Source organism: Dromiciops gliroides, chromosome 1, assembly GCF_019393635.1.
Source record: "Dromiciops gliroides isolate mDroGli1 chromosome 1, mDroGli1.pri, whole genome shotgun sequence".
Taxonomy (NCBI): domain Eukaryota; kingdom Metazoa; phylum Chordata; class Mammalia; order Microbiotheria; family Microbiotheriidae; genus Dromiciops; species Dromiciops gliroides.
Genome location: NC_057861.1, coordinates 616,708,709 through 616,736,202, shown reverse-complemented (window position 1 = coordinate 616,736,202; position 27,494 = coordinate 616,708,709). Strand labels below are relative to the sequence as shown.

At 39.8% G+C, this 27,494-nt stretch overlaps 2 protein-coding genes across 2 annotated transcripts in view; both read left to right on the top strand.

Annotated features, from left to right (window-relative positions):
- The window catches only part of TBC1D2 (TBC1 domain family member 2), a 62,148-nt gene extending 50,448 nt beyond the window's left edge, over positions 1 to 11,700 (top strand). The window contains 3 exon segments of the mRNA XM_043978238.1: positions 3,669 to 3,854; positions 4,932 to 5,053; positions 7,884 to 11,700. Coding sequence (XP_043834173.1) covers positions 3,669 to 3,854; positions 4,932 to 5,053; positions 7,884 to 8,085 — 510 coding nt within the window. The 3' untranslated portion in view covers positions 8,086 to 11,700.
- A 653-nt stretch (positions 11,701 to 12,353) lies between these two features.
- On the top strand, positions 12,354 to 13,256 carry LOC122735210 (40S ribosomal protein SA-like). Its single transcript, XM_043976575.1, has one exon. It carries the CDS (start codon positions 12,369 to 12,371, stop codon positions 13,254 to 13,256), a length of 888 nt encoding a protein of 295 aa, XP_043832510.1. The 5' UTR covers positions 12,354 to 12,368.
- The last annotated feature ends 14,238 nt before the right edge of the window (positions 13,257 to 27,494 follow it).

Genomic DNA, 27,494 nt, shown 5'->3' with positions numbered 1-27,494 from the left:
TAGGAATCTATATCATTTTCCCCAGAGACTTCCCAGAACCCTTCCCAGGTTTCTCAGACACAATATTTCTGTTATTAGGAAATGGTGGAAAAGTTATAGGACAGCAAGGTAGTGCAATGAATAGAGTGCTGGGCCTGGAGTCAAGAAGATTCATCTTCCTGAGTTTAAATCTGGCCTCAGATAACTTACTAGCTCTGTGACCCTGGGCAAGTCACTTAACCTTGTTTGCCTTATTTCCTCATCTATAAAATTAGCTGGAGAAGGAAATAGCAAACCACTCTAGTATCTTTGCCAAGAAAACCCCAAATGAGGTCACAAAGAGTCAGACACAACTGAAAACAACTGAACAACAACAACAAAAAATTTGAACCGTTTGAGGGAAAGAGGAGGATTGATTTATATACAAAAAATATCACAAATTCAAAGTTAAACTTTAAAAAGTAATCCCACTAAAAGTCAATTACTTTAAACAGCTAAAGTAGGTGAAAACAGATTGGTTCAGAAAATTCAACTGCCATCTCTTACTGCTCACTAACTAGGAGACTTCTGATCAGAAATTAGAAAATGGTAAGGAAAAGAATGGCTGAGCTCTATCAGTTTTAGTGCTCTTAGCCCCCATTTTTTTCACCCTGGAGATGTGGATTTCCCTACTTTTCTAAAGACTAGAACCGAGGTGAGGTAGAGAGAAGGATCAAGAAATACCTGCCTCAGACAGAAGGAAAACACACTTGATTTTTTCCTAGAGGCTTTGATTTTATAGTAGAAATGTTAGAAATCTCAGAAGTCAATTATCCAACATCACCTAATATGCCCAGAAGTTGATTAAAAAAAAAAGAGGTCGTCCCTGGCACAGAAGAAAGGGACTATTGACTAACTTTTCAAAAGATTTTAGCCTATTAAATTATCTCATTTGATCCTCATAAGTTTTTGAAGTAGTTCCCATAAGTATTATATTTCCCATTTTATAAAGAAACTGAGCTTTGGAAAGCTTCAGTGATTTCTCCAAGGTTATACAATGTGAGGGCCAAAATTTAATATACGGAGCATTAATTGGATGATTCGCCAAAATATTAGGGTCCCGGAAATATGAAGGACTTTTAGGTTCAAAGTTCCCGTCCCTCTGAACTGCCCTTTTAGATATTTCTCCCAGGCCAAAAAGAAAGGAGCCTTACAGCTTCTTTTCCACAAAAGGATCAGATTTTATTACTTGGGAATTAATTAAACAACAAAAGTAAAATTAATAAAAAATTGAAGACAAGGAAGTAGGAAAAAGAAAATACAGATAAATTCTCTTAACTCTAAACTTAGCCTATGCAATCCCCAGATCATTTCCAATTAAGCTAATTCAAAGGAATTTAGGGTTTTCCGTGTTCACTCACCAAAACCTGGAAAGTCTGCAGTTGCTCACGCCACCGGAAAAGCAGAAGCCAGAGAGAATGCTAGCATTCTGGAAGCACCTCCACCTCCCCTCAGGGAGCATTCAATCTTCCTCCTCCAAAAGGGGAGGTCCTTCAAAAACTACCTATGGAGAGTTCTCCTTCTGACCTCAGTAGCACACGTAACTTCAGGGTGGGCCAGGTGTGGCCCCTCCCAAATGAGTCAGCTAAAACTCCAATAATTTTTTACCACAAATAATTGTGGGCAGAGGGGAGTTTCAGGGCATCTAGGAGGTCCTTGATAAGGTCCCCATTGGCAATGGCCTTGCCTGAAGATGTAAGAAAGCCCCTCTGCCCTAGCCATTATACAGCAAATAGAAGAAAGTGGTCAAGGCAGTTCTTATCTTCTGACTTCAAGACTAGCACTCCTTCTACAGCTATCGAACCTTGTGGTCCTCTCTCATCTCTTTCTCCCTGTATCTCTCCATATTTCTCACTTGCTTCCCCTCATCTTCTTTTATTTAATGCCCTTTCATTTTCCTTCTCTGGAATTCAAACAGCTCATGAGTTTAATGTTTTAGATTTTTCCTTCAAAAAATGCATTGCCTTTGTGTGTGATATATAAGTGATTTTTTTTCTACTATGGGCCATTGGCTCTTAGTGGGAAAAGATATAAGGACTTTAGTTTCCAACCCATCTATTCCTTTATAATGATAATCTTTGCCATCTGCCTGTTTTACAGGCTCATGTAAGCATTAAAAAAAAAGTATTGCTTTGAACTCCAGAAATGAATGGGCTGAAAAACCATATGGAAATTCAAAATTCACCTAAATTGCTAAATTCCAGTAGATCAGGGACTCTGTTTTGATTATCTTCCTGATCCCACTGGACCTAGCTCATCCCTGAGCATTTTTGTAAGTGCTCAGTGGATGTTTATTGAATGAATACACCATGCAACAACCTGTAAATAAATGAGCCTCAATAGTTCCTCACAAAAAGAAATAACAGACAGAATACAGAAGTATTACATGTCACATGACTCATCTACTATAATAAAAGCTGTTCTGTTCTACTTGACTTTTTTATTAGTGACTTGTACAGCAACATGGGTGGCATACATATTAGATCCACAAATGGCAAGAAGCTGCAAGAGATTCCTAATGCATTGGATGGTTCAGGAGAATCCAAAAAGATCTCACTGGGCTGGAACTACCAGCTAAATGTGTAATATGAAATTGGATATGAATAAGTGTGGAGTCTTGCCCTTTGGTTCACAAAATAGCTATAGCTGGATAAGCTGGAGGACTTATGGCTAGATTACAGTTGGGGGAAAAAAGAAAAACTCTGGAATTTTAGTAGGCCACATTTTCCATGTGAGACAACACATAGGCACATAGACACTATCTATAAAGGGGTCAGAAGCCAAGCATAAAGGGGATGCTATACCAGGATACTTCTTTCTTCTTATTTCAAAAGATTTTCTTGACATGGCTTCTCCCTCTAGCGATCCATGGAGACGTGATCTTTCTTGCAGCGTGGGACCCATGCCATTCTGTGTCTGGGAGCCAACCTTCTGTCCTCACTATATTCAGCTACTCTGGTCCTTGAATGACAGATACACTCTCCACTGCCACCCCAACTTGAATAATTTTCAGCCTGAGTAGGACCTTCTAGAACTTCTATCCTGGTGGCATGGTCCTTAAGAGCCTCCACACTAAAGAGATATCAGAGAAGGACACGAGTGGAGAAAGAAGGACCTAGTAATTCTGAATGCCATGTAGACTGTGAAACTTTAACACCAGCAGGAGTATTTAAGGATCATCCTACACATTCATTTGGCCTAGACTGCATGCTCTGACTGACTACCAATTAAGGCTGACCCTGACATATTAACACTAAGTTGTCTGGTCTCTGACATCTGATCTGTTCTGCAATAAATGCAGCCAACACCTGGATTCCCTCACCATTGCAGCAAAACCTTCCTGTTTTCAAAAGCTTCCCTTTAGAAACCCAAACAACCAGCCACGTTTAAAAAAAAAAAACTCACTGCTTTGGCAATCCATTCATTCAGCAAGCATACATTATACACTGACTAGGCACAAGGGGGAATTTGTGCTTTGGGTAGGTGTAATCACCTCTGAAGAGACTCCCTGCTCTTGAGATAACATGATTCTTTGAAAAGCCTTCATGCCCACTAGGCATTCTGAATACCATCAAAGGAACAATATAGATAGCAGGGCCTTCCCAGAGTTATGGGAGATGGGTAACGTGTAGTTTTTTGGCTCACTCTAGGTAGATCAAAGGGTTCTCCAAGATTTTTTATCAGAGAAGCTTCCCAGGTTGATGGCCCACTTAGAGCAACACAAAATCGACCTGTCACTGATCACCTTCAACTGGTTCCTCGTGATTTTTGTGGACAGCCTTATCAGCGATATACTGCTCAGAATCTGGGATGCCTTCCTGTATGAAGGAATTAAGGTAGGAGCTGCTCTCCTTTGCTACCTCTGGCTTTAAAGTTTTCCTCAATCCGGTGAGCAATAATGAAAGAATTGTTTCATTCACCTCCTCCATCTAGTGCCCACTCGCTTCATCCTTGTTTTCCCTAGGAACTATTTCTAAGAAGTTTTTAATGTACCAACTGCTATGCCATAGTCAGGAAAGTGGCTGACTTTTCCCAGTTCTGCATTCTGCTGCTGTAGCAAGAAAGCCATTCCACTATTCCCTAACAGCCAGATAGATTCACTTTCCTCTGAAGTGACCCAGTGAAAGTATGAAGATTAGGCAACTAGCATTCTCTCTTACCCACTTGGGCCTGTGAGGGTACCTTTAAAATGATGGATGAAACAAGCTTTTCTTCACTTTCCACAATACCCTTTTAAAGTCTGTAGTACAAGAGTTATTTTACAGATGAGAAAACTGAGGCCCAGAGAGGTCAGGGCAAGCCCTTAGTTTCCCAATTAGTGGATATTGGAGCCAGAACTTAAACCTAAGTCTTAAAAGCACATCCACGGGGGCAGCTAGGTGGCGCAGTGCATAAAGCACCGGCCTTGGATTCAGGAAGACCTGAGTTCAAATCCGGCCTCAGACACTTGACACTTAACTAGATATGTGACCTTGGGCAAATCACTTAACCCTCATTGCCCCATCAAAAAACAAAAAGCACGTCCAGTGCTTGTTTCCCCACCAGACGGTGGTACTAAGGCTAACCAGAAGGACTGAAGAAAGATGAGTCAAAGGAGAGACTTATGGCCTCTGATCAAGAAAGGGTAAAAAATAGGCTTTTTTCAGGTCATTTCTTTAGCATCCTTAACCCAAAGAAATGATATTGTGGGGGTTAAGCTCTTTGGAAGAGGAGATTTAAAGCTAAGGAAAGCCATTAGAGACCTTTGTGTCACTCTACTCAGGTAGTTTTCTTCTCTGTGCCTATGTAGTACCTACCTGTGGCCTAGTAGGTAGAACTTTTTTACAAAGTTAGACATAAGATTGTTCTGTTAAGTATTTCCCTACACTTGTTTGTCACTGATATTTCTTAAGACACATTTGAACCTATTTCAGGTGATATTCCGATACGCCCTTGCTATATTTAAGTACAATGAAGAAGCAATACTAAGGATTCATGACAGTCTTGAGATCTACCAATATCTTCGATTCTTCACCAAAACAATATGTAATGGCCGGTAAGAGCTTTAATGTTAACATTCAGTAGATAAGTGTTTGTCAAACACCTGCTCTGAGCCCAGCACTGTGCTAGATGCTGTGGATAGCCCCAAACAGCCCTTGCCCCTAAAGCGTTTCCTTTGTAGTTAAGACTACAAGAGTTTTTAAAAACCACAAAACAAGAAATATAAGGTGGCATACGTATATTAAATGCCAGGGCGTAGCTTATGAGAGCTATGGAAATGGAAATTGGAACCAGATTTTAGAGGGCCAAGAAAGCTAGAAGCTGAAGCTTAGCCTCAACTAACATACCTGGCTAAAAGTAATTTACATTTGATGTCATGGGAAATTGGGAGCCTTTTTTGGGTTCTTAAGCGGGCTAATGGCGTGTGAAATGAAAGTGATACACAATATTGATTGGAGGCGTTAGAGACTAAATAGCCAGGCCTTCCATCAGCCAATCCAACTAACTGATGTGTACCTTCCCCTTGAATCAGTGATAAAGTGGCCATGAGAATCTCCAAAATTTGTAAAAGGATGGGACTACATGCCCACAGTCAGCTTCTGCCACCACCAAAGGCAACAACTGTTGTTTAAAATCAAGGATCCTAAGAATGGTTGACTAATTGACTCCTTCCTATCTAAAAACATTCTGTTCTAGTGTTTTTTTTTCTGTTTTTTTTTGTGGGGCAATGAGGGTTAAGTGACTTGCCCAAGGTTGCACTGCTAGTAAGTGTTGAGTGGAGTATCTGAGACTGGATTTGAACTCAGGTCCTCATGAATCCGGGGTGCTTTATTCACTGCACCACCCAGCTGCCCCTTGTTCTAGTGTTTATAATCTCCCTCCTGCTGCCCAAAGGCCCAGGAAACAGCCATCATAAAAACAGGCCACCAGGCAAATGAGTTTTGAAAAGAAACCTTTTAGACACACTGACATATTGTTGTAAGTGGATATGTGAATTAATCCAACCGTTCTGGAAAGAAAATTGGAATTATGTTTTTAAAAAATGATTAAAATGTCCATTCTCTGTGACTGAGAGGTCCCACTGCTAATCACATACTTCAAAACAGCCAAAGATAGATGTGCCAAAATATTTATAGTAGCACTCTTTGCATTAGCAAAGTGCTGGAAACAAAGTAGATGCCCATCAATTGGAGAATGGGTACACAAATTTTGATACATGAATGTGATACAATATAATTTCAACTTAAGCTATGAATATGAATGAGAATAGAGAGGCAAGCAAAGATTTGATGAACAAATCCAGAGTAAAATAAGCAGAACCAGGAATGCAGTAAACCAAATGACCACAACAATGCTAACATAAAATACAACAAAAAAGTAAAAATTGAACACGGTGCAATTAATAATGACCATGTCTGATCCTCAAGATGACCCCTTTCTTTGCAGGAAGGGGATTTGGGAGGTTTGGGAGTTGGGGGCAAGGCTAGAATGGCTATGGAACATTGCATGGATAGTTGGCCTTGATTGACATTATTTTGTTTTGCTAAACTGCTCCCATACCTGGACTGTACTCCCTCCTTTCCTCCATCCAGCTCCCCTAGATGTTCACCTTAAGTGCTGTTGCCTATATGAGGCCACTCCTGATTTACACACACACACACACACACACACACACACACACACACACACACAAACTATCAATATCTACTCTCAAAAAAACTCCTGATTCTCCCCCCCCCCACACCCTTAGCTATTAGTGCATGGCCTGAAAAATCTATTTTGTACTTGCCTTCTATAAAAAGAGACAGCTTGGTGTAGCAGATAGAGTGCTGGCTTCAAAGCTAAGAAGACCTGGATTCAGGCCCCACTTTGGCCACATGCTGGCTATGTGACCCCGGGCAAATCCCATAACCCCTCAGTAAAAATGTAAGTTACAACAGAAAAGCCAACCTGTACTGGGAGAAGACATTTCCTCACCTGGGAGTTCTCTATACCTGTGAAGTCACAAGACCAAGCCCTGCCCCCAGACTTTGTAGTTAATTATTTTGACAAACAAACTTTCTCCTATCAGAATGTAAGCTGCTGGAGGTCACTGACTGTTTGCTTTTGTCTTTGGATCTCCTAGACCCAACACAGTGCCTTGTATGCAGCCAGTGCTCAGTAAATGCTCACAGATTGCTCTTTCCTCTTCCTCCCTGCCTCCTGGGTTCCATCAGGTCTCAGCAGAAATCTGACCATCAGCAAGAAATCTTTCCCAGTTCTCCTTAATGTTAGTGCTCTTCTTCTGAGATTATCCTCAATTTTCCTTGTATTTCTCTTGTTTCCGCCACCTCAGATGTGAGCTCCTCCAGGGCAGAGGCTGTTTTTGCCTTTCTTTGTGTACCCAGCACTTAACACGTGGAAATCGCTTAATAAATGCTTACTGACTGTAGAGCAGCTTTCCAGAAAGTTCTTTAACAGCATGAAAGCTATGAACCTTCAGTCACAAAGCATTGCCAAAAGAGACCAATTCCATTCCTTATGTTTGTGGAAGGCTCTTCTGCCATTGCATTTCTCAGCCTTCTGTGACTGTGCCCTATGTTAGGGCATGTACTTCAGGGAAATCCTCAATTTATTTCTCTGACTGAGCTCACACTACAATTCAAAATCATATACATACATTAAGAGTCTAATATGTCATTGGAGTTTGATGAAGGCATTCATCCTATCAGCAGTTTCATAAACATGTTCTCATTTTATTAATTTGTTCGTATAAGTTTAAACAATTCCTTCTTGTTTGCCATCACCATTCTCATGAAGAACGTTCAGACTCTGTCCTGCCTTTTCATATTGGCTAAATAATTAACTGACCTTGGGTCCCACCCATCCCTCTCTCTCTTTCACAGTAAACTGATGAATATTGCCTTCAATGACATGAACCCCTTTCCCATGAAGCAACTCAGAAATCGGCGGGCAGTGCACAGGGAAAAGCTTGAGACTGAGCTGAGGGAGCTGGAGCACATCAAAGCAGAATTCCTGAAAGAGAGAGCCATGCAAGGAAGCAAGTCACTGGAAGGTTCCGTGAGTGAGGATGAGGAAGAGACTTAACGAGGAGCTCCTTGATTCACTCGTCTTCTGGCTGGGCAATTTGGTGTGTCATTAGGTTGTTTGGGGTTTTTTCTTTCTCAAAGCTCTTTATGATTTTCTAACCAAAAATGCATCTAAAAAAGGAGTCAATAGCAGCAGGAGAGTGATAAGGATGAGGCCCTTTGAATTCAGGGGATTGCTGGAAACGTTTTCTCCCAGCCATGTTGCCCAGCCCCCTGTTTGCTGCACCCCTCTTTTCGGCCTCAGGATCACTCCACTTCACTCTCTCTACTTTCCAGACAGTGCTTTGGGCACCGTGATCAAAGTCAAATGGGAGTTCTTAGGATCATCAGTTTGGAGCTGGAAGGGACTTTAGTGATGGCATCTGGCCCCTTTTCAAAAAGAGGTTAGTTAACTTGCCCAGCGTCAACGCAAGGAGTGACCAGCAAATTTGATATTTGACTCCAGATCTCATGGTTTTTTCCATTGAATTCAGATCCAACACTGACACTTGTGTGTGTCCCTGAGTAAGTCACTTAGCCTCTCTCAGCTTCAGTTTCCTCTTCTATAAAAAAGAGGGTGATAATAGTGATAGCTTCTACCTCCCAGGGTTCACATGAGGATCCAATGAGATAACAGCACTTTGCAAAGCCTTAAAGTGCTATATAAATAAATACTAACTATTATTGTTGTACCTTGGAATTGGTGTTGTTGTAAACTGGTAGACCTGCTTTCATCATCCAATTGAGCCTGTTCTTGGCCTCATCTCACTATGTTTACTCAAAACTCAGAGCAGAGACCACAGGAAATACCACCTATTGAAGCCTAGTCCATAACCATACTCGCTGTTCCATGCCTACTTCTGAGGACTTGGGGGTGAAGTGGGCCTCACGGAACACTGTGTGTTCTATGACAGGGAAAGCAATTCCATGTCTTCCCACTCCTGCTTCAGCCCCAAAGTTATGTTTAATGTCACATGAAAGGATTTTGTACATTTATTTCTATGCAAAGCTAGTCAGGTAACCTACATTTTATATCTAATGTGATATGCCTGTTTTGATTGTTGAAGCACTTCAATTGATGATTTAATAATCGTTTGCCTACTTAAAAACTGACCTCTTTGGAGAGGAGAAAGATGAGCAAATTTATGATACATGTTTAATAATGTCACATGTTTAATAGAGAAGCACACCTAATACACACAGCTCACCAAAATGATTCTTTGGGGGGGGGGCAATAAGGGTTAAGTGAGCTACTAAGTGTCAAGTGTCTGAGGCTGGATTTGAACTCAGGTCCTCCTGAATCCAGGGCCGGTGCTCTATCCACTGTACCACCTAGCTGCCCTAGAATGATTCTAAATGATAAATTTAACTTCAGTTTTCTTTTTCCTCTGCCCAGGAAAGGTCACTGTGAAACTGTTGGCTAGGATACGTTTTCTGCTCCCTTCAAGTTGTATCAAAATCATTGATTAATACTAATGATCTATATTCAGAATCTTGTGGCTCAGATCTCTCAATCTAGTTCATACTGATCCTCCTAACCTTGTATCCTCCATAAGACATTGTTACAGTCCATTCTAGCCATGAAGCTAAGCCATTGGCCAGGTGAGGCAGGTAAACAGTCTCCTTTGTTAAGTATTTTCTTGGATTGGAAGGCAGATGAATGCTTGCCTGAGTGTCTCTGAGTGTCTTCTGTTGCTTGGGAGCTTCCAGGTGGGTTTAAGCTTTTCAAATAATGATTCATTAGGAGGCCCCTCCTCTCTTAAGTCTTCACTCGCCTGTTGCTCTCATTATACTTGAGAGCATCATAGGACTTTGGGTGCCCTCTTTAGGAGGAGTCATGCATGGCAGACACTGATCACACTGACTCAATCAGTAGAGACCCACACACACACACACACACACACACCCTTAACCTTGTGGGCAGCATACTAAGTGGAAAAGTTCACTTCACCTCTCAGCCTCAGTTTCTGTTCAATGGTCTTTTCAGTCTGGTAAATGGTATTAATAATGCTATCCTGCCTACCTCACAGGGTTGTTGTGAGGAAAGATGAAATGATGGGTGCTCACCATAACTAGAATGTTTGCTATGCAGCCAAGGGCCTGGCCAGTTCAAAAATGGTTTTGCTGATATTTTGCCCTCCCTAACATGTCTATCACCCAAAAAAGATCAGAGAAACTCATCCTGACTTTATCTCCCTAGAAGAGGGCTTGTGTTCCCTAACTACTTGTTGAACTGACCCTGCCTATAGATTCTCATAGAATCATTGGTAAATTTGCCTCTGGAATTCCCAATGCACTTTGCGATAGTTGGCTGAAAAGCTCAGTTACAGCACTAAGTACCCAGGATGTGATGTAACCATTGGAACGTCTCACAAAGCTGGCAGGAACTTTATGAGGTGGCTATAGAAATTTTTTTTCAATAAATCATTTCAACATATAAATCAATACACATAGTCTGGAGACTTCTGATATCCCTTTTTCTGCAAAACAGACTTAAAGAGAGATAGCAAGGGGCAGCTAGGTGGTGCAGTGGATAGAGCACCAGCCCTGGAGTCAGGAGGACCTGCGTTCACATCTGGCCTTAGACACTTAACACTTACTAGCTGTGACCCTGGGCAAGCCACTTAACCCCAATTGCCTCACAAAAAAAAGAGAGAGAGAGAGAGAGAGAGCAAATCAACCATTTGTTGCCAAAAACTAGAATGCTTTTCCCAGAATTTAGAAGCAACTTCCAGTATATAAAAAAAAAAAGCTATGCAATGTGACCTTCTATATACTATAAAATTATAGGCCTGAAAAGGTCTTGTAAAGGTTCTCTTATTCTTCTATCCATAGATAAGACTGCACAGAAATTATCCTAGATAGAATAGCATCAATTCTTTCTAAAAAATTTAAAAGATAGTTTACTCTGGCTTAAAACAGTACTCATATAATAATGATAATTTATTGATCAATCACTTAAGTGTTTATGCAGCATTATGCCTTATGTGCCTTATTTCATATTTGTATCTTCACCAGCACCTATAAGAGTCCCCTCCACATAGTAGGAACATCATAATTATTTGTTGAAGCTGAAGTTATAGTTCCTCCCTTCCAAATGAACTCCAAAGAGAGCTCATGTTCTAGCTGAGGTGTGTCATAGGCTTACAAACACACAATAACCGTGTAATAGCTAAGTACAAATGAAAAACAAGATATATACATTTATTACTTTTTCAAAAGATCTATAATTTTATCATTATGGGTACTCTCTACATTAACATGGATAGCAACCTCTCCTTCCACATTGAGTTTCTACTACCAAAAAAAGGCATCACTTGGTGGCCAACTTTTTGGGGATGTCTCTCTGCACACGGTGAGCCTTGGACATTAAGCCATCACCAATGCCATTCATACTTAAGATTTTTCTAGCTTTGTGGGAGCTGCCAAGATATGCCTAGTGGTGGAGAATACCTTTTTCATGAGCTATATTTTTGTAGTTAGCAGACTTAAAGAAAACTCATTGACAACATGTTATTTGTTTTTAAAACTGATTTGCTCTTTACACCAAATGTTTACATTACACATTAGAGTTTGAAAGGTGGGAGTACAGTATTTATATTACAGAATAAATAAAATATAGCAATTGTTTTCATTATGTTGTTTGTGTTTGTGTTTGTTATTTTCTCCAAAAAAATGACAAGATATCTTATAAAGTTGAACAGATATTTTGTGACAATTCTACTACTAAAAATAGCTTTTCAATCTATTTTATTTTGCACGTGAGTATTTTTTAAATACTGTTGTGTCCCCTGGAAATTCTGCCTAGTGGTATGATATGACCCTGTCCATCCTTCCTCTTCAGCCATGTTTTTGGAAAATGTAGCTGTGAGGTTAAGCTTTTGCTTGGATGCATCCATCTTGAGGCATCATATTTATAGCATTGGTCAACACATACTGGATGGAAAAGTTTTCTCTCTGCCCTCAAGCAAAACTTGGCAATGTTTGAGACACAGGCATGAGGAAACACAGGAGCCAGTTCCAGTGATAACCAAGGAGGAGGCTGAGAGCTGGGACCTCTGGTGGGTTGCTTGTAGTTTTTAGCCATGGGTATTCCTAATTTGTTGACCTCATAATTTGATTGGTAGTTTATAATAGTGACCTGTCTTATTAAAGGGTCCACATAACACTTGTCTCTTGTTCACTCATCATCCCACACAAATGCTTAACATATTGAAACACAGCTTTCCGCACTACCCAGAAGAGGGATCCATACAGCGTTGTACTCAGTTTCCATCGCAACTTTAAAGGGAAACTTCCACAATGTCCGGAGCCCTGGATGTCTTGCAGATGAAGGAAGAGGATGTCCTCAAATTCCTCGCTGCAGGAACCCATTTGGGTGGCACTAATTTGGACTTCCAGATGGAACAGTACATTTACAAAAGGAAGAGTGATGGCATCTACATCATTAATTTGAAGAGAACTTGGGAAAAGCTTCTGCTCGCTGCTCGCACCATTGCTGCCATTGAAAACCCTGCTGATGTTAGTGTTATCTCATTCAGGAACACTGGCCAGCGAGCTGTTCTGAAATGTGTTGCTGCCACTGGCGCTACACCTATTGCTGGACGTTTCACCCCAGGCACCTTCACTAACCAGATTCAGGCAGCTTTCCGGGAACCTCGCCTCTTGGTGGTCACTGATCCTCGGGCAGATCACCAGCCTCTGACTGAAGCATCATATGTTAACCTCCCAACCATTGCATTGTGCAACACAGATTCTCCACTTCGCTATGTAGACATTGCCATTCCATGCAACAACAAGGGAGCTCACTCTGTGGGTCTGATGTGGTGGATGCTGGCCCGTGAAGTCCTACATATGTGTGGTACCATCTCCCGTGAACACCTGTGGGAAGTGATGCCTGATCTTTACTTCTACAGGGATCCAAAGGAGATTGAGAAGGAAGAGCAGGCCGCAGCTGAGAAGGCAGTGACAAAGGAGGAATTTCAGGGTGAATGGACTGCCCCTGCCCCAGAATTCACTGCTGCTCAACCAGAGGTGGCTGATTGGTCTAAGGGAGTGCAGGTGCCATCTGTGCCCATTCAGCAGTTCCCTACTGAAGACTGGAGTGCTCAGCCTGCTACTGAGGACTGGTCTGCAGCTCCTACTGCTCAGGCCACTGAGTGGGTAGGGACTACCACAGAGTGGTCCTAAATTTTATCCCAGGTGCTCTAATAGAGAAAGAAAAGATTCTTAAAGGAAAATAAATCTTGATTTCTTATTTAAAAAACATATTGAAACGCAGGTTAGTCAAAACAACTCAGTCACAAAACAGAAGCTTAAAACAAAATGGAGCTATGCTCACTATACTGCCTCACCTTTAAAAGATTCCTTCCCAATTGGAACACTAATGCATTGTTGGTGGAGCTGTGAACTGATCCAACCATTCTGGAGAGCAATTTGGAATTATGCCCAAAGGGCGATAAAGCTGTGCATACCCTTTGACCCAGCAATTCCACTTTTAGGTCTTTTTCCCAAAGAAATCATGGAAGGGGGAAAGGGACCCACATGTACAAAAGTATTTATAGCTGCTCTTTACGTGGTAGCAAGGAATTGGAAGTTGAGGGGTGCCCATCAATTGGGGAATGGCTGGACAAGTTGTGGTATATGAATACAATGGAATACTATTGTGCTGTAAGAAATGATGAGCAGGAGGAGTTCAGAGAAACCTGGAGGGTCTTACGTGAGCTGGTGATGAGTGAGATGAGCAGAACCAGAAGAACATTGTACACAGTATCATCAACATTGAGTGTTGACCTACTGTGATGGACTATATTCTTCTCACCAATGCAATGGTACAGAAGAGTTCCAGGGAACTCATGATAGAAGAGGATCTCCAAATCCAAGAAAAAAAAAAAAAGAACTGTGGAGTATAGATGCTGATTGAACCATACTATTTCTTTTGTTTTGGGTGCTGTTGTTTTTTTTTTCTATTTTGAGGTTTTACATCACTGCTCTGATTTTTCTCTTGTAACAGGATTAATGCAGAAATAGGATTAATGTTATTATGTGTATATATATATATGTGTGTGTATATATCTATATCTATATAGATATATAGATATAACCTATATCAGATTACCTGCTGTCTAGGGGAGGGGGGAGGGAGAAAAATCTGAAATTGTAAAGCTTGTATAAACAAAAGTTGAGAACTATCTTTACATGTAACGGAAAAAATAAAATACCTTATACATAAAAAAAAAGATTCCTTCCCATAAGAGCTATCTATAATCATGGGGAAATGCTCTAGATCACAATTGAGAAGAAAACTTCAAATTAAAAGAACTCTGAGGTATCACCTCACACCTATCAGAGTGGCAAATATAACAAAAATGGAAAATATTGCATGTTGGAGGGGATGTGGAAAAGCAGGGATGCTAATCCACTGTTGGTGAAGTTGTGAAAAGATCCAACCATTCTGGAGAGAAATTTGGAACTATGCCCAAAAGGCTATTGAACTGTGTATACCGTTTGATCCAGCAGTACCACTTCTAGGTTTATATCCCAAAGACATCCCCAAAAAGAGAAAAACACCTAGTTGTACCAAAATATTTATAGCAGCTCTTTTTGTAGTGGCTAAGAATTGGAAATCAAAGGAATGCCCATCAACTGGGGAATGGCTAAACAAGCTGTGGTATATGATGGTAATGGAATATTATTGTGCTATAAGAAATGACAAACAGGATGATTTCAGAAAGGCCTGGAAAGACATGTATGAAATGATGTATAGTGAAATAAGCAGAACCAAGAGAACATTGTGCACAGAGATAGCAATATTGTTTGATGAAGAACTGTGAATGACTTAACTATTCTCAACAATACAATGATCCGAGATAATCCCAAAGGATAATTGATGAAACATACTATCCACCTCCAAAGAAAGAACTGATATTGATGGAACACAGACTGAAGCATGCTATTTTTCACTTCATTTTTTCTTTTATTCAAGTTTTCTTGTAAAAAATAACTAATATGGTAACATTTTACATAATCGCACATATATAACCCATATCTGATTGCTTACAGCCTCAAGGAGAGGGGTAGGGAAGGAGGGATAAAATTTGGATCTCAAAACTATAAATAAAAATGTTCATTATTTATTTTAAATATTCCTTCCCCAACTCACTGTTAGAAAGGTAGCTGGACACTTAACCCCAATTGCCTCGCTAAAAAAAAAAAAAAAAAAAAAAAAATTTAATTAAAAAAAAAGGTAGCTGGAAAAAAGAAGTGATTGAAATTCTGTAAGGAAGTATTTAGAGATATCAGAGTTGGTCACATGTCTACTACAAGATGGTTGGAATAGAATTTGATCAAATGAAATAATATTTGTAAAGCACTTAGCACAGTGCCTGGCACATGATAGATTATATATAAATATTTTTTTTTAAAGTGTATTGAATGTGTTTCAGCACAAGATCAAAGAAGAACAGGAAATAGGAGTCCCCCTCACCAGTCTTCTCTCCCCTCATATAGCCACTACCCCAGTTCAGACCCTCTTATAGTTTCCTGGACAATTGGCAATCACATTCTACTTGGCAACCCTCCTTCCAGTCTCTCCCCTCTCCAATCCATCCTCCACACAACTGCCATGTGATATTCTAAAGCACAGTTCACACTTGTTACCCCACTGGTCAGGAAACTCAAAGGGTTCCTTCTTGCCTCGAAAAAAAAATCCAAAGTTCTCTGTTTGGCTTTGTAGAATGTTCTCTTTTTTTCAGTGAATTTAACATCAATAAACATGAACATATCAATATACAAACAAAAGAAATTGTATATGAAAGTTTTTGTTCAAGTTCAAATATATTGAAATGTATCAGGAGAACCCTGGGAAGCCTAAAATTGCGTGATAGGGTCATGAGCAGTGGTTAACATAGATGTTTCTGATGTTTCTTTGGCTCAGAGACCTCATTGCTTGGAGGAGGAACAAATGTCATTCCTATGTCTATTTCCATTCCCTATTCCCTGGATTGCCACAGCTGTTTCCAAGCCATAGTAGCTCCTACCTTAACCCTGATCTTGAAGCTTAATGGATGGTCAGTGCCCACTTGCCAGATCTTAAGATGGCCAACAATCCCCACCGGTCTAGCTGCCTGTTGACTGATCCCTGACTCATGCTTGCAAATCAGTTTCTGAAACCTGTCTCATGATTCCCAATACCATTAACCTTCTGTGACTCCTGCAACTTGATGGTTTCTTGAGCTAATAACAGTTCCTGCTTTTCACACTGAATACACAGCAAAGTGATTGTAAGTTCAGAAAACTGACTTGAGTGCCCTAGGCACATACTATATTTCATGAGGGCTCTACTGATTCCTAAAAATTGGATCTTTCAGGTTTCAAGCCCAGGGCTTAATCTACTGAACCATCTAGCTGCACTTCTAGCTGGGGCAAGATAGGGAGACCCCATTTAAAAAAAATACAAAGAGAAATTTCCCATAGAGACAAAAAAAATATTTGTAGAAGTCCATTTTGTAGTAGCAAAGAAGTTGGGGGGAAAGCAATTTCTGTAGATTCAATCAATAAATTGCAGTATTATTTCACTGGAAGAAATTATGAATATGAAGAATACAGAGGAACTTAAAAAGACCAGTATACACTAATACAGAGAAAAGTAACAAGAAAAGGGAAACAATTTGCATAATGGTCCCTCTAATGTGAAGGAAAACATCGGAAGACCAGAACATTCATTAGGGCAATGTGATTGCTCCCTTCTTTGTTAAATTTAACATGCATTTTAAAAAAACAACAACAATCTAACAAAAGTTCATGGTTTCATATGTAATGTACCTTTTTGGTTGATCTTTGTATATTGAAATATGTATGCTTGTTGGCAATTGTTAAATTCATATTTTTTTTTAAATAGAGGAAAAAAGGCTTCAGAACTCTAATCAATGCAGTGACCAGTCATGACTTAAAGAGGACCCAGAGCAGAGAAGGCCCTTCTCTATAGAGAATAGGCTCTCAATAGAGAATGGTGAACCATGGGTTCCTATGTTGAGTCCTACATTGCCAGACATGGCCAGTGGATGGATTTATTTTGCTTAACTATACATCTTTGTTACAAGGGAAAGTTGTCTTGGGGGAAGGGAAATTCTTGGAAATTTATACCACTATTTAATGAACAAAGACTAGCAATGAAACTTTTTTGGGGAGGGCGGGACAATGGGGGTTATGTGATTTGCCCAGGGTCACACGGCTAGTAAGTGTCAAGTGTCTGAGGCCGGATTTGAACTCAGATATTCCTGAATCCAAGGCTGGTGCTTTATCCACTGTGTCACCTAGCTGCCCCCAGCAATGAAACATTTAAAAAAATATTTCGTGAATATCATGACAACACTTGGGCTGGCTATCCATCACTCACTTTTTTTGGGGGGGTGGGGCAATAAGGGTTAAGTGACTTGCCCAGGGTCACACAGCTAGTAAGTGTCAAGTGTCTGAGATCGGATTTGAACTCAGGTCCTTCTGAATCCAGAACCAGTGCTTTTATCCACTGTGCCACCTAGCTGCCCCCATCACTCACTTTCAATACATGACTTCATCTTCCAGTCATACATGAACTTCATTAAGTCTTTTATGCTGATTCTTGCATTTTTGCCCACCAAATATACACTGACTATATGTATGTAAAATATACATATAGATGCATGTAGCAAACATGTATGCATATACCTCTCCCCTACATGTATGAATAACACAGTGCCCTCTACATTCTTGTTGTTCAGTTGTTCGATCATGTCTGATTCTTTGTGACCCTGTATGGGTTTTTCTTGGCAAAGATATTAGAGTAGTTTGCCATTTCCTTCTCCAGTGAAGTATGGCAAACAAAGATTTAAGTGACTTGTCCAGGATCATACAGCTAGTGAATGTCTATGATCAAATTTGAACACAGGTCTTCCTGACTCCAGGTCTAGTGCTCGCTATTCACTAAACCACCTAGCTGCCTCCTAGTGCCATGCACACAGTAGGTACCTAATGTTGATTGAGACTGTTATAAAGTGAGTTATTAATACTGATAAGCCACTGATGCTTAGTAGTTATTTTTAAAAGTTGACAACACAAACTTTAAAAACCCAACAATTTTTGGATTTAAAGTAATGTTTTGTTGACTGAGTGTAGGAGTGATGAGTGATAACCCACGACCTCCATATTCAGCTGGAGTAAGGCCCAAAGAATACCAGATGGCATTTCACTCATGCTAATAAAAATGGAAAACGAGATACTGCAGCATTGGCATTGAACGTTTTTGGCCATTACTGAGCTCTTCTCTCAGTTCATTACTATTATTAACACTGACAGGTCTGAACTCCATAAAGGAAATACTGGGAGCAGAGATGCTCTGTAAGACTTACCAAGGCCCTAGAGAGTAAAGCTTTAATGAGCACCTATGTCCCTGTTCTGTGTTTTTATGCTTTGCTGGATAGGGGCAACTGAACAAAGTTAGCTCCAGGGGTGCATTATTTAAAGAATCTCCCTAAGAATAGGAGCTTCTTGAAGGCCTGGACAGTTTCAGGGCTGGCTTTGTATTCCCAGCACTTAGTAGTCATTTCAGTTGTTTCCAACACCTGCAATTAGGATAAACTTCTACTATGTGAACAGTGCTACCTGAGTCATCATCATATGGCCTGAAGGGTTGTTTCCCAAAAATATGATTGTGTCTAATATTCTATAGCACATGTCTCCCAATTATTCTTGCTCTACTGGGGAAAAAAATAACCCTTTACTGAAGTGAGTTATTAATATAAATATTATTAGTATTATCATTCATCAAAATATCCATAATTTCATTGATATGAGGACCCCTCCACTAACCCAGATATCAAGCTTCCACAACAGAGGTTCTTAATCCTTTTGGTGTAAGGAACCCCTTTGGAAGTCTGGTGAAGTCTCTGGACCGCTTCTCAGAATAATGTTCTTAAATGCATAAAATAAAACACAGGATTGAAAAGAAAATCAAACATAATGAAATAAAGTTATCAAAATAGATATTTTTTGAAGTTCCTGGACCCCAGATTAAGGACATCTGACTTAGAGAATATCTATTTTTTTAAGGGCGTGTCCGTTCTTCTGAACCAAGTTAGCCTGATTCCATTCAGCTTTATGGAAAACTTCCTTAGGCCTGGTACAAAGATGCCCTCTGATTCTTCCAAACTTTCATTTATTTATTTATTTTTGGTGAGGTAATTGGGGTTAAGTGACTTGCTCAGGATCACACAGCTAGTAAGTGTCAAGTGTCTGAGGTCAGATTTGAACTCAGGTCCTCCTGAATCCAGGGCTGGTGCTTTATCCACTGCGCCACCTAGCTGCCCCTGATTCTTCCAAACTTTATGAGGAACTTTCTTTATGCATTCTTCCTAGGCCATGTTAAACTCTCTCTACCAGACACTCCCTCTATGTCTCTTTGCAGAAGAAAAGTGGGGGTTTTTGTCCCACATATCTTGGTCAAGCTGGTGAAGAGATCAAGAGTCATTTCACCTCTAAGCTTCAGTTTTCTGCTCTTTAAATGAGTCTAACCCCCTTCACCCTACCAAAAAAAAAAAAAAAAGCTGAAGAGATTTTCGGCAATTTTTTTTGCAGGGCAATGAGGGTTAAGTGATTTACCCAGAGTCACACAGCTAGTAAGTGTCAAGTGTTTGAGGCCGGATTTGAATTTAGGTCCTCCTGAATCCAGGGCCAGTGCTTTATCCACTGCTAGCTGCCCCTGATCTTAGGCTATTTTGAGACACAAATTCTTCAGAATGAAGGAGGTATTACTATACTGCCCAGATCAGAATAGCACCTGGATTATTGTGTTCACTGGGAACCACATTTTAGAAGGATATTGACAAACGAGGGCATGCCCAGAAGGAAACGAGATTATCGAATTATCTAGATTATCTGAGACCGAACTCCATAAGCATCAACTAAAGGAATATTTTTCCTTTTAAAGAAAAGGCTTAGGGGCAGAGGTATGCTGGTAAATGTTTAACAACCAGTTCTCTGAAAATGCATGACACACTTTTAAGTATAATTTGCATTTTTAACCTTTTCTCCATCTCAACAAAACAATAAATGAAGCCAAGATTTCTAGCATTGTCCAATTTCTGTGGTATAAATGCTCATGTTGAAAATTTAACAATCAGCTCTCTGGAAGCCAGAATGAGCTGGCTCTAGCACACCCCTTGCTAAAAGGGGACATGCCAACTAACTTCAAAATTCTGAAGGGTTCTACTACTTGGGGGGGTGTGACTTTTTAGTTTCTTAGAACTTCATTCTCTTCAATCAGTAAAATGAAAGATTTTGGCTAACTGATCTCTTCAGGGCCTTTTAAGGTCCTAGGTTTCTAGAGTGGTGAACCTTTCCCTACTTAGTCCACATGGCTGTTTTGAGGCTCAAATTAGATGAGGTTCAAATTAAATTGATACATGTGAAAGTCTTTTGAAAGTACTTCATAATGCCTGATCTAAAATTAAGGTATTATTAGAGGTAACTTAATTAGTATTGATGATAATGATAAAAATAATAACAACCGCAACATATAGGCTTCCTTGCAGTTTTATAGCCTGGCTTCTGGGAGAGAACACTAACAGTCTTATTTCTTTCTTTAAAGAACCTGAGACCTTTTTTTTCCTTCAGAATATTTAAAAAGCCAGGTCAACCAGAATATATAGGTTTTATCCATACTGATGCTATTATTGTTCATATTTTTTTTTTGCAGGCAATGGGGGTTAATTGACTTGCCCAGGGTCACACAGCTAGTAAGTGTCAAGTGTCTGAATTCATATGGTTTTGTAGGGGCAGGGATGGGAGAGGCAGAAGCAAAAGCAGAGGGGATTGGGGGGGGGGTGTCAGAAAGGAGTATATTGATGTTGCCCTCAACCTGCAAAATGTCTGGGTTGTATTCCTTTCACCCTTCCTCTGACTACTCTGTACATTTCACCATTCTACCTGATAGCTGTAAAGTGCTTAGCACAATCCCCAGGCAGCTAGGTGATGCAACTCCCTGAAGTTGGGAGGACCTAAATTCAAATCTCATCTCAGACACTGACTAGCTGTGTGACCCTGAGCAAGTCACATAAGCCCGATTACCTTAAACATCTGGGGTCATCTCCAGTTGTCCTGATGCATTTCCTGCCACTGGACCCAGCTGGCTCTGGAGGAGAGAGTGAGGTTACTGACCTTGCACAGCCCTCCCTCATTTAAATCCAATTCACTGTAAGTCATGACATCACCTCCCAATGTCATGATCCTCTTTGAGAAGGAAGGGCAAACAACTGTACAGTAAAGCAGTAAGAGAGATATTGCCTGGGCACCTTGGGTCCTAAGAGGTGGTGGGGATGAGGGATGAGGGATGAGGAGGATAATAGTTTATCCTACAATTGACAGAAGACAAAGAGACTTTCTGATTTTTTTTTTGCTTTGGGTCCCAGTAAAGGTGTTTTCTAAAATGGAAATTGCTTTCTTGCTTTTCACATGAAATCAATTCATGTAAAGTGCCATTTTTTATTATATGCATTGTAGGGTCATAGATACATTACAATATTTTTTTCCTAAACTCATATTTGCTGTTTCTCTGTGAGAGAGGGATAACTTTTAAAAAATCATTTTTTTTTTATTTTGAAGTAATTTATTTTAGATTACCTCGGAGGTCAGGTGGTTAACCACACAAAAACCCCACAATACAGAGTGACATAAAAATGAACTAACCTCCAAGTATGCAGTGCAAAATGCTTCTTTACATCCTTTAATGAAAATTTCCATCCACCCTATTGAAGAAATGAATTGATGTAGTTGAGAATGCAAGAGAGAGAACTGGGAGCAAGGTTAAAACAAGGGAAATGGGTATCTAAATGTGTTGAGATATGCACTCCTCCTAACTTTATTTTAACTTTCAAATTAAAACATACAATGCCCACATAAATGTGCAACATTTGATGTTTTCTGCTATACACTGACTGCTAGTGGAACATACTGATTATCATGATTATTATTAACTTCGTTTTGCTAGAAATTAAGACAGTAGATGTGCCTCTGGGGGAGGCTGTGTGTCAGAGTAAAAGGAAATGAGGCCTTCTCTCTCATCCAAAACCTCTTTTTCTATCACCATCAGATTATTTGACATGAATTGGCCGCACTAGGTACAGTAAGCATCATTTGATTTATGTATGAAAAGTTTATGGGTTGGGTTGGGGTAAAATTGAGGACGACCTTCTCTGACTCTTACTCATAACTTTAAAATATCAACATATGGGCAAAGAGTTTTCCATTGCCTTGGAATGAGTGTGCCATATTTGGGAATTCCATTCAATTCAACATTGGCAGAAGGTGGCGCTAGAGAACTAGGCTGTCAGTCATTTGCTTTTGAGCCTTTGGAAAGACTGAATTGTGCTTGTAAACCCATCCCCTCTCCACTTTTAATGGGTAGAGCTTCCCAATAGCTCATTCTCCTTCAAGGGCCTGGTTCCCCTTTCCAAGTAGCTCTCCTGCAGGGACACCTGACCAGTTTTGCGAAATCCAGCAAAATGACTAGTGTCAGCAAAAAATAAATAAATAAATAAAGATACTGGGAAGATGATGTTCACTTTGCTCTGTTGGGCAAATGTTTTGTCTCACCAGAATAAAGAACATGTTCTCTGCTTCTGGCTTTCTCTTCCCTCTCTCCCTTCCTTCCTCTTCGTTCCTCCCCACTGCCCCCTTTTTCCTCTCCCTCCATTCTTCCCTTCCCCCTCCCTTTCTCTGTCTCTCTATCTCGCCCTCTCTTTTCTCTCACTGTCTTCTCTCTGTGTGTCTCACTTTAAGACAAATAAAATGCACACACAGCTGAGCATTTCTGGTCAACAAATTTTATAGCAGATAAATGAAATTCAAATTGAAAAACAATAGGTAAGAAACAAAAAAATTTGTCTACCTGGCTAACCAGAAAAGGGACAAGTGACTTTAAGAGGAAGAAGGGTCATTGGATCAACCCAGTCTTTTTTTGGTCATGGTGAAGGCAAAGAATAGGTTCAGTGTGAGCAAGGGGGTAGTAGAGCTGAAACAGACCTTTGAGGTTATATGTTAAATGGAGTTCAGTTACCAGAGGGAGGGAAAAAGCATTTATTAAAGACCTACTATGTGCCAGCCACTGTGCCGATTGCTTTATAAATATTATCTCATTTGGCCTTCACAACAACCCTAGAAGGTAGGTGCACTTACTATCATCCCCATTTTGAAGTTGAGGAAACTGAGGCAGACAGGTGACTTGCCCAGGGTCACAAAGCCAGCAAGTATCTGAGACCAGATTTAAACTGAGGTCTTCATGACACAAGGCCCAGTATTCTATCCAATAGAGCCACCCATCTGCCTCTGAGCAGCATAGTATCATGGAGAGATTGCAGAAGCCAAAAGGCATCATGGTCCTATGAAAAGAATGATAGGTCTAGAATCAGTAGAACTGAATTTGAATTTCAGCTCTGCCACCTACTACCTGTGTGAGTCCAGGTGAGCTACGTGACCCCTAGTCCTCATTTATGTCCTCTCTAAAACAAGAGATTGGACTGAACGATACCCAAAGTCCCTTTTGGCTCTAATGCTCTATGATGTTCATGATTATGGTAGGGCTTTGATAGGCAGATAGAGAAGACAGCAGACCTTGGAGTCAGGAACACTGCCTCTGACAGATGGGATATGTGGCTGTATGACAATGGTCTTGCTCAGAACAAGGCCACCAGACCACTTTCTAACCATTTCCAAATCATGCTTGCTGCACTCTCACCATCCTTCTCATCCTCCTCCCACCAGAACTCCTCCTCTGCCCCTGGGACCCTGGGCTCAGATAAGTGAATTTTGCCTCCTCCCCCAGCTCTCTCCTTTATGTGTACCCACCGCAGAATGTAAGTTACTTGAGGTCAAGACTTGCTTGTATTTGTATTTGTATTCTTGGCCCTTAGCAAATGCCTGTCACATAGTAAGTACTTAATAAATACATTTTCATTCATTTATTCATTCATTCATTTAATCTCTCAATATTCCACAGGTAACAAAAACTGTGAATTGTAGAGCAGCTGCTGATTTGGATTGATGGAAATGGAAATGTTGAAAGTTTCCGCCACTAATTAAACTGCATGTTAATTCCCCACCTCAAATCCACACCTCTGCTGCCTCATCTCCCTACCCCCAAGAGGACTTCAAGTGAAAAGAACTTCTTGGAGAGTTTAGGTTTTTGCTAGTGGCGGTTTTTGTTGGTTTTTTTATACAATCCCTTTTTTTCTATTCTTCTTTGTATAGGGAAATGTCCATTTTGTTGATGTCTGTCAAGTCCAAAAAATTTAAATCCTGAAAAAACTTTATATCTAGTGAGGGGAAACCCAAGACCCCCTGAAGAAGCCCATTCCACTTATGAATAGGTCTGATTGTTAAAGTTTATCTCGAAAGTTGGATTGTCTGGTATCCTGGCAGACTTGTTCAAGAGGGGTTTTAGAACAAGGCCTTTGCTAGGGTACCTTTTTTTCTGGCAAAATATGCCACTGGCCTTTGAGAATACCTTCCTAGACTAGCCTTTCATCCTAAAATAAAAATGCAAGAAAGGCTTTCCTGTTTCTAATTTGGCAACCAAAGTGGATTAGATAGAAGGCTGCCCCTATTGATTAGATGGATGCTGTCCAGAGACCAAATACAGGCCTGGAAGCCAGGAGGTAATTTTTCACTAGGACTAAATAAGTTCTATAGAAGAATACTTAAGGTTTTTCTAAGGTCACTCCTATATAGGTCAGCTTTTGGCAAGGAAATAAAGAGAAAATAATTTGAGAGGAAAAAAAAAGTGAGAATGGGTGGCCATACAATCTCTACTAGTAGAATTGGAATCAAATGTTATAGAATATTTTAGAGCAGGTTATTGAACAGTACATTTTTTGATATGTTATCATCATATAGATAGTTGGTGATAGCTTCCCAAAGAACAAACCATGTTTGACTAAACTGATCCTAAAGTCCTTTCTGGCTTTAAAATAATAAAATTCTACCATGGCATGATTTTTTAAAATAAGGTTAACTTATCAAGCATGGAATTGACATAGACAAATATGCCTGAATTTCAGCAAGGTCTTTGATAAAGTACTAGTAGGTTATAAAAAATGTTTCAAAAAGCCAATTTCATAAATACAGGAGTGGGAAGACCTGTTCAGGTGAATAAGATCTTGTTGGTTTTACCATAAGCTTGAACTAAGCTTCCTTAGAGATAATATAGACAAAAGATTTCAGGAACAAGAGTGTAGAGAGAGAAGGCTAAGAATAGAATCTTGAAGATCACCAGCATTAGAAAGTTCCAATGAGGAAGGAAAAGAGGAGGAAGGGAGAAGGAGGATGAGGAGAAAGAGGAAGAGGAGGAAAAGGAGAAGGAAGAGGAAGAGAAAGAGGAGGAGGAGTTGGAGAAGGAGAAATTGGAGACGGTGAAAACACAGAAGCCAAAAGCCAATAGGGCTGAGAGGAAGTCAGTCAACCATGTCAAATGCAGCAAAAAAAGGTGGAGAATGACTGAGGAAAGGATATTGGACTGATAGAAAGGCCCTTGGTGACCTTTGAGAGAGTAGTTTCAGTTGAGCAATACAGATAGAGCATTAGCAAGAGGAGATGGGAAAAAATTTGTGAAGGCTGGAGATTATTGTCAGATTCTCACTGTAGTTTGGTTAGCATCATTATCATTCAGAGTAGAAACATCAGAAACATTTTTCAATCACCAATTGTCTTCTCAGTCTCTTCTTCTCTGGGCTGCACGTTTGACTTTCTTGAATGTCATGGCACTATACATGTTATGGAGAGTATTTTTGTGTTTTTCTGATACTTATGTAGGACATGATATCTAACAGGAAGACTGTTTGTTCTGACTCAAATTCATTAGCACACAAAGCCAAAGAGAATCTTTGGAAAATCAAACCCTAAATTAGTTGTCTGCAATGAGGACTTTGATGCCCACTCACTGTGGTGACTGAGGGCCATCAACAATAAAGAAGTATCAAGAAGATTTGGCCATTCTTTTCACCTCTCTCACTCAGGTCTCCTATGTGAAGGTGCCTGATTTTCCCAGTTAGAGATGCCCTCTGATTCCTCAATTTACCTTCTACTGTTCACATGATATATCCCCTAATAGGAATACTTGAATCATTGAGGTTAACTGTTTCATTTTATCTTTGTATACCTAGCACTTAAAAGATGCTTGTTGAATTTAATTGAATAAGTTCGTAGAATTCATTTCTATACATATCACTCAGATGTTTTCTAGCAAGTCTACTAACTGAGTTTAATTAGGTCATTTTACCTCTTTGAGTTCAACGAAAGAAACAAATTAGAAAATCTCTTACTGTTCAGTCATTTTTCAGTCATGTCCAACTCATCATAATGCCATTTGGGATTTTCTTGGCAAAGATACTAGGATGGTTTGCTATTTCCTTCTCTAGCTCATTTTACAGATGAGGAAACTAAGACAAGCAGGCTTAAGTGACTTGCCCAGAGTTACACAACTAGTAAATGTCTGAGGCTGGATTTGAACTCAGAAAGATGAGTCTTCCTGACTCCAGGCCTGGTACTCTATCTACTGTGCCACATAGCTCTCTAAGGTCTTTTAAATCACTAATATGCTATGAAATCAGACCTTCTGTATTCTATAGTCTTTTCTCCCACCCCCATGTTATTCCCATTCCCTACTACTCAAGTGACAAGAGTGTAAGACTTGAGAATTTCAACCAATGCATGCATGACTAGCCACAATTGCAGAGAAGTAATGATGAAACATGCTACTCATCTCTTGAAAGAGAGATGATGAATTCAAGTGCAGATTAAGATATTTTCAGACACAGTAAGGATATTTGTTTTTCTTGACTATGCATGTTTGTTAAAAGGACTGTTTCTCTCCTTTTTTATTTTCCAATTGAGGGAGAGATTGGAGGGAGAATAATTATAGGATAATTTTTTAAAGGAAGATAGAAAAGATGGCAATTGAGGTATCTTTTTGTTAAAAATGCAAAGAACCAAAGGAAGGACAGAAAAAAGTACAAACAGGACAGTTTTGAAAGCTACAGGTTGAATTTATCATCTACTTAAAAAGAAAAGCAAGCTATTCATAATATACATCTGCAATTTCATGTATATTCTTTTTTACTATGATGTATATGAAAATGGACATTTTATTTGGTATTCATTAAATACAGAATTAATTTTTTAAAGCAAAAATATGATGAAGTATGTGTATTTAAACACTTTCTTTGAGTTGGCTTATCCTCCACTCCATTCTTATAACACTTAGTTCTTAACACTATTCTGGGAATGTGGTAGGAGCTTGATAAATACTCAATTAATTAAATGCTTCTTGAATCTGTCCCCTTGCTTGACCTGAAATAGAATGGAAAGAACAAGCTTGAGTTTGCATGGGGATTTTTGTTTTAA

Coding starts and splice junctions, on each gene's coding strand:
- LOC122735210 (XM_043976575.1), top strand. CDS start 12,369: ATGTCCGGAGCCCTGGATGTCTTGCAGATGAAGGAAGAGGATGTCCTC.